This window comes from Tiliqua scincoides, chromosome 2, assembly GCF_035046505.1.
Source record: "Tiliqua scincoides isolate rTilSci1 chromosome 2, rTilSci1.hap2, whole genome shotgun sequence".
Lineage (NCBI taxonomy): Eukaryota > Metazoa > Chordata > Lepidosauria > Squamata > Scincidae > Tiliqua > Tiliqua scincoides.
The window spans coordinates 39115057-39128519 of NC_089822.1; the positions used below are offsets into that span (position 1 = coordinate 39115057).

Here is a 13463-nt window from a genome sequence, read left to right on the forward strand (position 1 = left end):
ATTGTCTTGGTTTATAAAAAATAATTGTTTCACAAGGAACTGCTGTATACCGAATCTGAGCATTTTCAGGCTCGCCCAGTTCTGCATACTTCTGATAGTGGTCTCCAAGGTTTCAGGAAGATGACTTTTTTTCCACCTTGACCCTGAAGATTCTTTAACCAGGGATCTCCTACGTGCAAAATCAGTGTTGTGCTGTTGAGCTATGGCTCCTCCCTGGAATTCTTAAATCCAATCCTTGAATGATTTAATCCCCAAATCTTCCTAGAACCCCACTGAGCCCATGAAGACCCGGACTTAATGCCGTTTTTGTTGTATTGGCAGAAGAAGTCATTTCCTCAGTCCTGGCTAGAAATATAATAACACCTACATGTGGCTATGATCTAATGCAAAACACACAAACAAAACGTATTTCTATTTAACATTGTGATAATTTTCGAGTAACCCTCTTTTCTCCCATCATTATTTTTTCAGGCACTGTTACTTTTTCTCATGGTGAACAAAGCAGAACAATTTTTTTTCATGTTAATCCATATCCTGCTAGTCTTGAGGTATTTGCTGTCCATCTGTCAGCAGTGCATAGCAATGTATCTGGTGGGGCACAACTGAGGTAAGAAACTTATTGGTCTTTCTCTGTTTAATTCACTTTTGCACCCTCCTGTGCTTGGTAACTCTGTCTCCTCCCAGTTAGCCTGATGGCCATGTGTTCTTGGCCTCCATCAGCATCACAACACTTGGCAATGATGTTGTCACCACCCATGTCAGAGCAAGGCAGACAGGCAGGATAGCCCCACACGGATCCTCTGGGCTCATTGAGCAAGAGTGATTGCCACAGGGGGTCAGACAAAAGAAGGGAAGAAGAAAATGTGGCAAATGTAGTTACATGAACTTAAAGCTTGGTTACAATTGGGAATGTTAAGAGAATAAGCATAAGGTCAAATAGCAAAGATCAGTTTTGAGAAAGAATTTGAAGGAAGGGGAGAGATTCAGAGAGGTAGTTTCACACGTAAGGGCAACAAGAGAGAATGGGCAGAGTCATTTAAGATTGCATGAGGGTGATAGAGTTGGAGGAGCAGGGTCAGGATATAACAAAAAAAAAAAGAGGACTGAAATATAGAGGGAGTTTTAAAAATTAGGATAAGAAGTTTGTGTTGGCAAACTTTTTCATGAACTGATGTCTCCAGTAAATTCCAATGCTTCGTGCTCAGTCTAAGAGAAGATTCAGATAACTCCAAAGTGTGTGGTTTTTCCAGAGGCATGAGAGAATTCATTTGGTCCTAGTTAGCTTGTGATGTGCACGCTTATTTTTTTTTTTTTTGCCCCACTGTAATTTCTGCTCCAAATTTTAGATTTCGCAATTGTTCTTTTTTTTGTTTTAGATCAGACTTCATTGTTGCTGAAATTGAACCAATGGGAATCTTCCAGTTTGCTCCAAACTCAAGGCGTCTTTCAGTGAGGGAAGATGTACAAATGGTCACATTACATGTACAAAGACTATTTGGTTACCAAAGCAACCACACAAAACTGTTCTATCAGACAATTGCAGGAAGTGCCAAACCATTAGAAGACTTTGAACCTGTTTATAATGGAGAGCTTGTTTTTGGACTCCTTCAGGTTAATGCTTCACTTGAAATTTTGATAATTGATGATAGCATTTCAGAAGGAGATGAAATTTTTTTTGTGAATCTAACATCTGTAGTAGTATTAGCTAAACAGCAGTTTGAGCCAACCTGGGATCCACGTTTGAACCTGGAGTTTAGTGTTGCATCAATTACCCTACTGACCAGCGATATCCATCATGGAATCTTAAGTCTTGGACCAAATGTTATTTACACTGAAGAAGACACCAATAACAGCATACCCAACATGGTTCTGATTTATATTAGAAGGACTCAGGGATTTGTGGGCAATGTCTCAGTAGCTGTTAATACTTTTGGAGGAATAAATGCTCAGAGTGGAACAGATACATTCCCCTTTGAGACTGTTTCTGTGATTTCTAACTTAACCTGGGCGATTGAAGGGGCTGATTTTGAGGAGAAGTCTGTGTCCGTAACACTGTTGGATGGGGAAAGAGAAAGCCAAGTGTCCATCAGAATTCTTGATGATGAAGAGCCTGAAGGACAGGAATTCTTTTATGTTGTCCTCTCTGACCCTCAAGGTGGAGCTCAGATTACAGAAGACAAAGATGAATCTGGATTTTCAGCCTTTTCCACAATAATTATCAAAGGTAACTTTATAATATTTGATTCAGTAAATAACTGAATTTCTAAGCCAAGGGCAAATGTGTAAAAAAAAAGGATTGTGTTCCAGGTGAACACCCCTGCTACCTAGTCCAAATGATTGTTTGAGCAACCCAATCCTAAGCCAGCTCCCGCTAGTAGGATGGGCACATGCAGTGTCACAAACGTGCTGTAAAGCATGTTCCAACTGCATAGAGGCCAGCGCTGCCCATGGAGAGGCCTATGCTGGCAGGCGTCCACCAGTGTCAGAGCAGCGCTCGTCAATCAGGGTAAGACCAACACTGGCTGGTGGGAGGGTAGAATGGGGCTGGGGAGTGGGTGTTTCAAGGCAGGGAGAGGGCAGGAAGGAGGGTGGTTTAGGCCTGGGAGGGAGCCTCTGCTGTTACCAAAAAGGCTGTTTTGTTTAGGGGAATTATTTATATTAGCCTTCTGGAAACTTTTGGGACCATAGGCTGGATACAAGACAGCGTAGAGCAAAGAAATCCCTTGTTTAGCTTAATGAGGAGATTGGGAGGAAGGTAACTTTCAATCAAAGGATTATATTTTTATTGCAAAAATACACAAAGGTATTTGTGTATTTTTAATACACAAATACACATGGAGAATCGATTAATAATTAATAATACACATGGAGAATCGATAAGTATAGATTTCTAGTACTGGTCTGGTGTACCTAACTAGTGGTGGATGCGTGTGCTGTGTATTTTGGGTGCATCTGAAAAAGAATCAGAAATGGACAGGAAGTAGGGAGGTATTATAGGGGTTCCTTAATCTGCTAAACCCAGTTGCTGACTAAAGATGGGGGAGCAGGGAGGAATAGGTAGGGAAGAAGGGGGGGGAGTTTAGACGCAACGATATATTTACCTGTCCGGGGGGGGGGAGAGTTGGAGGAAGAGTCTGGCCACTCCGGCCGGTGGGCAGTCAGAGAGAGACCGCATGTGCTCTGAGTTCTCTCTTATAAGATTTGTCTTGGACCTGGAAGTTGATCTAAACTGACAGGAAGTATCCCAGAGCTGTGGGCATGCTCAGTAACACACAATGGTACACGTGGAGTATGTAAAGAAAAGGTGGAAGGGTCCAGAACTCAGTTATCAGCAAAGCTTGTCTCTGGGGGAGGGAGGCAATTTGCATAAGGTGCTTAAGAGTGTTAAAGCTACAACAAAAGAACAATAGACTTCCTCCTCTGTAGGTGCATGCTTGTTTTGCATAATCAGGAGACACAGTGATTAGGTTATACATTGACCTGCAAGGAATTGGGGGTTTGTGTAATTCATGTGTTTGTAGCTTGGCCATAGCCCTTAGAAACATGTGCTGGGGGAGGAGTGGCCTGCTTGCTTGGTCTGTAGAGTCCAAAATGCATAACTAGATATAAAAACACAACTTGGAAGGGAAAAGGGGATTTTCACGTAACAGGATTCCCCGCCTTGGGGCCGAGATCACGTGAGTGGTCTCATGGCCCCACACCAAATCAAACTAAGTAGAACACATTTGAGACAAAATTATAGCAAAAAAACCCAACATCAATAAAAATATCTTGTGAACATAATAAAATCTCTTGTACTTGAGAAATCATGTATGCTTAAAAAACACAGCTCATTAGTATGGTGCCTTGTGTGTGGGGCGGTACAGAGCAGCTTGTCACCAGCATCAGGGTGGCGAAGTTGTGGTCTTCCTTGAAGGGGTGTCGTCTGGCACAGCTGGAACTCAAGAAGGTTGTGGATCCCGTTGCATACCTTGAACCTATTCATCTGGAGCGATCGCCATGGTGTGCAGTCACCTAGTGGCCTTGTTGATTGCTGAGAGAGAGTCCACAGGCCAAGTGAAAAGTCAGATTGTTCTGACAGCCATGCTGCTTCCAAGAGACGTACAGTCCAACAGAGCACGGGTCCAGCTTGTCTTGCAGTCCACGCCAGAGTTTCCAGGGATGCGAGGTTGCTCAACTTGTGTCCACCCCACTGGCTCACACTGCAGCTTGCTGCATGGATGCTTGAGGTGTCTTTTTTTATTTCTTTCCCCGCCTAGCTAATAAACATCAAGTACACCAGATAATGCTGAGCATTCATGATTTCTGAGGGTACCAAGAGTTAAAAGCATTAAAAAAAAACATCTTTAAGAAAAACCATAACTCTGTCTTGCTTGGAGGTCTGTTGGTTTTAGCTATAGAGTTCATAGAGAAATGTTTCTTGATGCAAAAACTTCTCCTTCTGCTCACTGCATCTCAGGTTGCCTTGCTTGGAACAGGATACATGAGGTAGATTTGTTGGGATTACATTTACATGAATACAGGTTACATGCATAAGGTGTATAGAGATTGTGAAGAGAGAGAGAGAGAAGAGAAAAAAACTGATTTTGAAATTTATTATCACCCAATTTGTGCTTCAAACCAGATTAGCATTGAATAGCCAATTTCTTTATAAACTGGACTTGACTGAGAATCAGAAGGGCTGATAAACATTCTGAGGCTCGCACTGTCCATCAGTTAAAATGTCTGTTGTGGGTGACATACAACAGGCAAAGTGAGTTATTATTTGTAAATAAACGACATAAATTGTCCTGAGAATACTTGTACTATAAAAGGAAATCACTTCATATAGGCTCATTGCTCAGCTCCTGTGAAGGAATTTGAGATTCAAGTAAATTTTTGTTCTTTGGAGGACATTTGTCCTTTGGAGGACATGTCCTCGTTCCTTTTCCTTTGTCCTTACTTGCTGTTGAAGCAAAAAAAAAGGGTTAAAACTGAAAGATAGCCTTTGCTAAATTAGGCAGTAAAGGTTTTGCTTTGTTTGCTTCTTGCATTAAGTTGCTGGAACAAAAAAATTAAAAACACACAAAAAATTGCTACTAGTTTGCACTCTGTGCATGCTCTGAAGCACCAAGATTAGGAGAGTTCCTCCTGCTTTTCTTTTCATTAGGAACAATGCATTGGCTTCTTGCATTGCTTACATAAGATCTAGAAAGTTTCAAGGAAACATAAAGTTATTAGTAAAACTTTTGTTGCTGGCACAGTGGCAGGGAGTTCCAACGGCCACTATAATATAAACTTTTAGCATCAAAGAAGAAAAAAAAATGTTAATAGTTTTTAAAATGCATTTTACACACAAATGGTTCAATCCTTTCTCCAACGATAATGTCTTCTTTGGGGTGGAAATCTTCCACTCCCTATGGTTCCTTTTTCCCTAATTCTAGGTTTGAAAGTTATTTCTTCTTGGCTGATGGAAGAGATGACTGAAGACTGCTCTCTTCCTGCTTTAGCAGCCATGTGTCCATATGGACTTCTGCCTACTGGAGCTTTCCTATTATACTTCTGCCTGTTCAAAACATCAGAAAAATCTTGTCCTAAAAGAAATGATGTAGGTGTGTCTGAATGTACAGCCACAACACGTGTACCTTTCCATCCTTTAAATTCTAAATGCACCTTTGCTTTAGGTACAAAAATCTCTGGACTTTCATAAGGCTTTACCTTATATGTTCCTCCAGGTAAAATCTGACATTCTTTCACTAAGTTTCTATGAATTGATGTTAGTCTGGCTCCAGAATCTATGTGTCCCCGTATCTTTTTCCCATTAATAGTCAAAAAAACTTGATTTTTGCTAGGAGGGGGCTTGGAAGTGCAAGCACTGAAGAACATCATGGGGAAAACTGGTTCTGAGGCAGATGGCTCTACCTGTTGAACTGCTGCTACAGGCTCATTGCTATAGCTCATTGCTACAGGCTCATTGCTATAGCTCATTGCTACAGGCTCAGGAGCTCTGGGACTGTATTTTGTGGCTAAATCCCTTAACTCTTGCAGAGTAGCTCTGTCCCATAACTCTTTTGGAACTTTCCTCTCTGCCAGGTCTTTCCTGAGGTAAGCTTTAAGCTCTTCTCGTTCTTTGTTCCTTTCGGGGGAGTCATTCATTTCTCTGCTCTGATTCTGACTATGAAATGGATTGGATCTCTGGTTCCCATTCCTCTCCCAGTTTTGTCTATTGTTTCTAGTGCCTCCAAATCGGGAGTGAGGGCCATAATTAGAGAAGGTTACTGCCTGAATTGGTTCTTCTTGAATCTCCCTTTGTTTGTGTGTTGCACATCCTGTTCCAGTAACTCTCATCAATTCAGATACCTGAGCGAGCTTACGCTGCAGATGAGCATAGTTCAGATGGGCAGTGTTGATCAGGCCCAGGTGAATTTTAGTTTGCTTATTTAAAGCATCATAAACTCCAGATATGAAATCTGGTCTATCAAAATCATACTGCCCATTTATCCGAGGAACTGCACCTGCTAACAGGGCCATTAATTTCCTTCTTTCCAAGAAAGCAGCTGGGCTCTCATTTTCATATTGTTCAATGTTATGGTACATTTTTGGCATTGGAGTGCCTGGTTTCAAGGTGTGTAAAACCGTCCTCATCCAAGGAAAGGTTTCTAAACTACGCAGATCCTGAGCAGCCACAAGACTATCCAAAGCTGCACTGTCTTGACCCTTTGCACATTTTTGTGCTAGGGGAGTGAGGTCTACACCTGTTAACTGGGGATAGCGCCTGTGAACTTTGAACATCCAATCAAGGCAGCTGACTCTTGATAGAGTACCCACTTCTCTGGCAACTGCTTCTAGTTCTGAAGGTTTCCATGGAGCATATACTAGTTCTGTGGTAATGTTATTATTAGCCACTATCTCCTTAGTGGTAACGGGATCAACTGGGCATTGTGTCTCTCCTTCCCATTGAGGGTTAAATGGAGACACAGGCACTGCATCAGAGGGCAACGTTTGCTCTGATTCAAGGATTTCTTCCGCTCCATTCCCATAGACTGCGGCTATTGCAGCTTTGTGTGAGTTTAGAGCCTCTTTTAATTGCTATATTTCCTTCTGGCAACTCACTTGGCTTACAGACTGTTTGTTTTGTTGGGCCTGGGTCATGAGTTTTAACACTAAATTTCTGGTTTGTTCTAGATCCTCCTTTAGTTTTCTGTTTTCTTGTTCATATTTAAGAACCTGATCATATTCTTCTATGGACTATTTCCTTTCTAGGGTGTAAAGGCAAGTTCATTTGTGTAATGTTGTAATTGCCTGTTCAGATCAGTTATCCTAGCCTCTTTCTCTGCTATCTTCTCTAACTGAATCTCTAACTGTATCTTGTCGTGGGCAGCAGAGTTAGGATTGTAAGTTTGATAGCTTTTTCGAGAAAGAATGCACTTTACTTTCCCCACAAGCCATTTTTCAACTGGATTCTATCAAACAGACATAACTTTTCCTAGCTCTCTAACCTAGTGTCTAGAATTGAATGTTCCTCAAAGATATCAGCTGTGTTTTGCCTGAGTACAGTGATCTGCAATCCTATGCACAGATATCTGGGAGTAACGTACACTGAATATAGTGGAACATATTTGAGTAAACATAGAATTGTACTGCCAAACCAGCTGACTTTTCCCTAAAGTTAATCAGACCTAAAAGATCATCAGATCAATTGACTCTAAATAAGCATTACAGCCTTCCTTTTCCCTGCTGATGGTCAACAAAACAATAGTTTCTTTGGCATGGGTTGCTGCTTCTTTATTATTAACTTGCATACAGATGTGTAAAACCTGACTACAGTCTTAAGTAGATCCTGGAATCACCTGCCATCTCCCTGAAGGTCATCGTAGTTTTGGTTTGAGATGCATACAGTCCTTGCTGAAGCAACTAAAAGCATCATTATTGACCTCCAAAGTTACCAAAAGTTACAAAAAAAGAGATTTCTTAGTCTTTTCATATTGTTCACACTATGCTTGCAAAAATTATATTTCCAGTGACCTTTAAACAACTGATAGTTGAATAAGCAAATGCAATTTTACCTACCCATCCAGTGAGATCAGCATGACAAAAATATTTGCTTCTGCTGTAGATTAAGGGCCCAGTTCTATCCAATTTTCCAGCATGTGCAGCCCCAAGGTAAGGGAATAAATGTTCACATACCTTAAGGGGGCCTCTCTGACTGCTGCCCCACCATAAGCTGCAGTGCATGCCCCATTGGCAGAACTTTATTGGCACTGGAAATTTGGATAGGATTGGGCCCTGTGTCCTGCAACATAGTGAATGGTCTCTCTCTCTCTCTCTCTCTCTCTCTCTCTCTCACACACACACACACACACACACACACACACACACACACACACAATTTTAATTCCAATTTTAATTAATTTTTGAATAGCCTCAGGGCTTGAGTCAATTAGTTATTGGATCTTTCCATCACCCATGTTTTCATTTGAGGCTCTGCTTGGCTGCTATGAGACACACCAAAAATGGGTCACAACCCACCAGTGGGTCCTGACCCACTGTTTGGGAACCACTTATAGAACAGTGGTTTAGTTAAGCTTTTCAATCATTGCCATGGCATCTTCTCTTACAATTTTTCATAAATATCTCAGTTTCAGCTTGAATTCTTGAGGAATGGTGTGATGGAAGATTAATTGGCAGACATCATTTGCTTCCTAATTTTGAATTATCTGTTTCTCATCCAGGAAATGATCTTCACAATGGTATTCTGGGATTCAACAGAGAGGCGCAAAGTGGCCTCACGCTTGATGAAGATTCGGAGGAGAGGGAGGTGCAGCTCATTGTCACCAGGCAATCAAACAGGTGCAGGCAATGACTGGTAAAGAGTGCTATCCCCCCTTCCCCCATGCTCTAATGTGCTGTGTTGAATTCAAGGATGATGCTGTTAGAACAATAGGTTGTCTTGGTGTTTTATAATAAATCTTTGACTTTCAGATGCTCTAATAGTTTACTGCAATTTGGCAAACTTGCCTCGTAAATTTAGGATATGATTTCAGTCAGTCAGTCAGTCTACCCGAACGGGACAGAAATGAATTAAACGCTTTTATCAATCTAACTCATATACAGAACAGGTGAGATGTGAAATTAATTTCCCTGCTGTTGTGCACACACACAGAGACATGATATATTGCTTACTTCATGAAGTTGCATTGGTCAGTTGATGAGGACTGGAAGTTGCAGATTCAGATTTCACTTGATCTCAAACTCAGTGGTCACCTCCCTTCCACCCCTCTGTAAGCAGGAGCCTGATCCATTTTGTTGATAAGGTCAAAGGCAGCTAGATATGATGCTGACCATATTGCTAAGGGCTTAATTTGATGTCCCTTTCCTAAAAATTGATTAAGGCCTACACCCTTATATCTCAAAACGCCTGGTATATTGTCCTAAAGAAGTTGGTGGTCTCTTTTCACTCTCTCCTCAGATGTTTGTGTGCAGCACAAGCAGAAAGTATGTGGGTTTAGTGCTCCTCCGCTCCTTCCAGTGGCTGGAGAGGGCCAATGGGTAGAAGTATTTGAAAATGGTGTTATTTATTTTACTCAGAAGTAAGCCCTTTGGGTTCAGTAAGACTGAGGCTGTAATCCTATCATCCTCACTGGAAACAAACCAATGAGATACTCACAAAATTTGCACAGCCATTTACTGGCACTAATACTTAAGAACAGATTCCAGGGGTCTGTTTGTAACCGCCTGATCCTAACCAACATTCCAGCACCAGTGCAGTCATACCAATGGCGCATGTGCTGCATTCTGTGGTGGGGAGTAATCATGGAGGCCTCCTCAAGGCATTGCAACTGCATCGTCACTGGAAAGCTGGTTAGAACTGGGCTGTAAGTTTTGTTTTTTTAAAATAAGTCCAACATTATTATTAACAGTAGCAAACATGTTGTGAAATATGAAGCAAAATGTATTTTCAGCAGTACAGTACAGTACAGTACAGTACTCTATATTATGTGGTCTTACTTTGAAAAATGGTCAAATGGGGGTTGCTGGGAGTAGGTAGGAAATGTTTGAGAATGTTGGGTACGAACTCTAATACTATCTCTATGGACAAATGGCCAGGTATGTTTGTATCTTAAACATGCTTAAGTTGAATGTTCTTAAGTAAGGGAGCTTCTATATTTCTGTCATAGACCTTTTTATATGTCCATTATCCTGCTTTCTGTACTCAATCTGAAGTGACAGCAGACACAACCAAGAGCCCAATCCAGTGCTTGATGGCCCGGCTCTGTGCTGCCAAGCACGGCACGTTTGCAAGCCTCGCTACTGGGCTCCCGGCCATGCTAGCGCATCGCCGGCCAGTGCTGGGCTAGCGTGAGGCGGTTGCCCAGCTTCTGCGGCTTGGCGGTCTCCTGGACCGCCAAGCTGCGGCACGGTAGGTGGGAACGGGGGCAGGGAGGAGGCATTCTGGGACGGGGGAGGCTGGCTGGGGGGCAGAGAGAGGGCGGGGAGGAGTCGTGATGGGGAGGTGTGACCCAGGGAGGGGGTGGGCTGGAGGCGTGCCGGGGGAGGGAGGGAGGCGGGTCCGCGGAGCTCCGCTCCACAGGATCCAAGGCACTCGTGTAAGCCTACACGAGTGCCTTTACCTTACTGCCTTTTGGTCGGTGGTAAAGTGAGTAGCCCCATTGTGGGGCTGCTTACCTTACCTGGGAGAAGGGGACAAAAATCCCCTTCTCCTGAGGCGCTTCCCACGGCAGCCCTTCTCAGTGCTGCCAAGCCTGGGTGCCCCGGGCAGCTCAATATTGGGCTGTAAGCTGTTCATCTGTACTTGTGTTACATAGTGTTGCATCCTGCAGTTGGGGGGCAGTCATGGAAGTCTCCTCAAGGTAAGGTAGTGTTTGATCCCTTACCTTGGAGTTGCATTGCCCTTACGTTGGTGCTGGAAAGTTGGTTAGGATTGCGCCTATAGTACAAGACAGTGGCCCCCGCTGTCCAAAAGGGGCTCAAAGTCCAGAAATAGCAGTCTTAGGAAAACTCGTACATGATATAAATAACATATTTCCCTTTCTTTAATGAACTATATTTTGAAGTTGTAAATCTGGGCTGTGAGAGGAAAAAAAAATGTTTATAATGGTTTAGTCCAGTGGTTCTCAAACTTTTTTGGTCTCTGGAGCCCTTTAAACCTTAAACAGAGTCTTTGGGAGCCCTGCTGACACATGCAAAGAATCTTGGGGAATCCTAGAGTGCCTGTGCATGTGTGGAGTGGTGCAGTGCCAAGCAGATGGCAGCCACTTGTGGTGTGCAGGGAACTCCAGGGTTCCTAGAAGCATGCTTGGAGAAATGCTGGTGTAGACCTTCGTACGGCTTGTATTATGGTTTAGGCTGCCTCCATCAATTCATTTCTACTGGTTTGCTTTGTTGATAGGGCTTTTGAAGATGTGAAAATCTCTTGGCGTGTGACCTTTAATAGAACATCTGTTGTCCTGCAGAAAGATATCACAAATCTCACAAATGAACTGGTAGCTGTCTTGGGAGTTAGCACATGTAGTGCTGGTCAGACAAAATGCATAATTTCTATTGCAATAAAGCCTGATAATGTGAGTACTTACAATTAATCACTTAGTAGGACAATGAAAGTATCCAACAGTTTTATGTACTCTTAGTACCCCACTATTTCTGCTGCTTTAGCCTGCCTGTGGAAAAGGGTGGGACTGGAGTAGAGGGAGGTGAGGTTTGGGGAATAAGTGTTCTCATGCTTGTGTTATACTACCAGACAGTCATTGGCTCTGAAGCACCATCAGCCTTTCCACATAGAAAGGGGTTCTATGTACTAATCCTTGGTATAAAATTTAAAGTGATCTGTTTGCTGTTAAATCAAGTGGTTGCCTTCAGTCATCTTGCATTTATATTTCCTAGAACTGCTTCAACGTATTTTAGTGCCTGTATATCTTGGGTCTTTATTGTCTATGTGCACACACATTGGAGTTCTGTGCGTGTGCAGATTCAACTGCAGTAGCTTTCTAAACTTTGTTGAGCATTAGAATGTGAAATGTATTCTTGTTTTTACTTTGAAACCAAGGATGAAAGAATATACATGTAGAGTTTGGCTGCAACCCTAGACACACTTTTCTGAGAGTAAGTCCTATTCAATTTAATGGGGCTTGCTTTTTAGTAGATATTCACAGGATTATTCTGTCTGTTGTGATTGCATCAGAGAATAAGCTCATTTACATGGTATGGTTTGCCAGTCTGAGAGTGATAATTACATTCATACCTGTGTTATGTGAATAGCATAGATGTTCCTAAGAATAGCAACTCAAAAAACGCTTTGTACATATATAATCCCTGATATACCAAAACACTGTTCAAAAGTGCATTTTCATGATATCCTCCTTTGGGTACAATGTTCTGAATATCTTTCTTGTTTATCAGGTACCTGAATTTGAGACTTCTTTTTTTGTGGAGCTCTATGAAGTGGGTGCAGGAGCAGCTTTAAACAACAGTGCCAGATTTGCCTACATCATAGTACCTGAGAGTGACTCTCCTCGGGGCCTGATCTACTTCGCTGTGGGATCTCGTTTGGCTGTGGCCCTTAAGAAGACCACTTTAATTAGTCTCCAGGTGGTTAGAGATTCTAGTACAGTACTTGCCATCTCAGTTGCCTACAGCACTCAGGTAGGGCTTATGAACAAACGTGAATATTGTGGTATCTTCCTTTCTTCTTCGACACAGAAGGAAAAGTTAGTAGATGTTTAGGTTTTGCAGGAAAATCTGACAATGTAAGTTACCACAGTGAACTGTGACAACATGGAGTCTCTTCTTCCACAGAATTAGATTGATCACTCCTATGAATATGATCACTCCTATGAATTTATGAATGCCCACTAAATGTGTAACCCAATCCTGAAGCTGGCTCTAAGTGCTGCTGGCTCTAAGTGTCTGTCAGGAGGAAGGGAGCAAATGCTCCTTTCTCCCAAGGAGACCCTAGCAGTAGCCACAGTGCCCACAGGATCCTGCGCTTGCCATTTTGGCACCACTGGAGCCCTGGGCACCGCCGGCTTCAGGATTGGGTCCTAGTTAATAATAATAATAATAATAATAATAATACTACAGGTATTTATATACCACCTTTCATGACTTTATTTCAAGGCGGTTTACACAGGCAGGCTATACTAAATCCCTATAGGGATTTTTAAAATTGACAAAGGTTCTGTCTTTCAAGAACTACAACATTTCAGATGGATCCTTTTATGATCTGGTATCACATTCTAGCCTCCAGTTTCCTCCCACGCAAGCTGACAATCCTTCATATCTCACTTGAAGGGCGGCCAAAGAGCAGATGGAAAAACTCGGCTTGGCTTGTCAGCTACTTCAAGGTCTCGCCGTTCATGGTGCCGGTGGCCTCGAACTGGCGACCTTCAGCTGTTATCTTTAGGCAAACGGAGGCTCTGCCCTCTAGACCAGACCTCCTGCCATTCACCCCCTTTTTAATTCATAGT

The 13463-nt window shown here is 42.5% G+C and overlaps 1 protein-coding gene across 1 annotated transcript in view; it reads left to right on the forward strand.

The window, feature by feature from the left end:
- Nucleotides 1-13463, forward strand: part of ADGRV1 (adhesion G protein-coupled receptor V1) — a 294630-nt gene that overhangs the window by 145731 nt on the left and 135436 nt on the right. Inside the window, exons 74-78 of the mRNA XM_066613579.1 lie at nucleotides 472-607; nucleotides 1377-2224; nucleotides 8712-8829; nucleotides 11390-11561; nucleotides 12397-12639. Of these exons, the coding sequence (XP_066469676.1) occupies nucleotides 472-607; nucleotides 1377-2224; nucleotides 8712-8829; nucleotides 11390-11561; nucleotides 12397-12639 (1517 nt within the window). The remainder of the gene's footprint in view (nucleotides 1-471; nucleotides 608-1376; nucleotides 2225-8711; nucleotides 8830-11389; nucleotides 11562-12396; nucleotides 12640-13463) is intronic.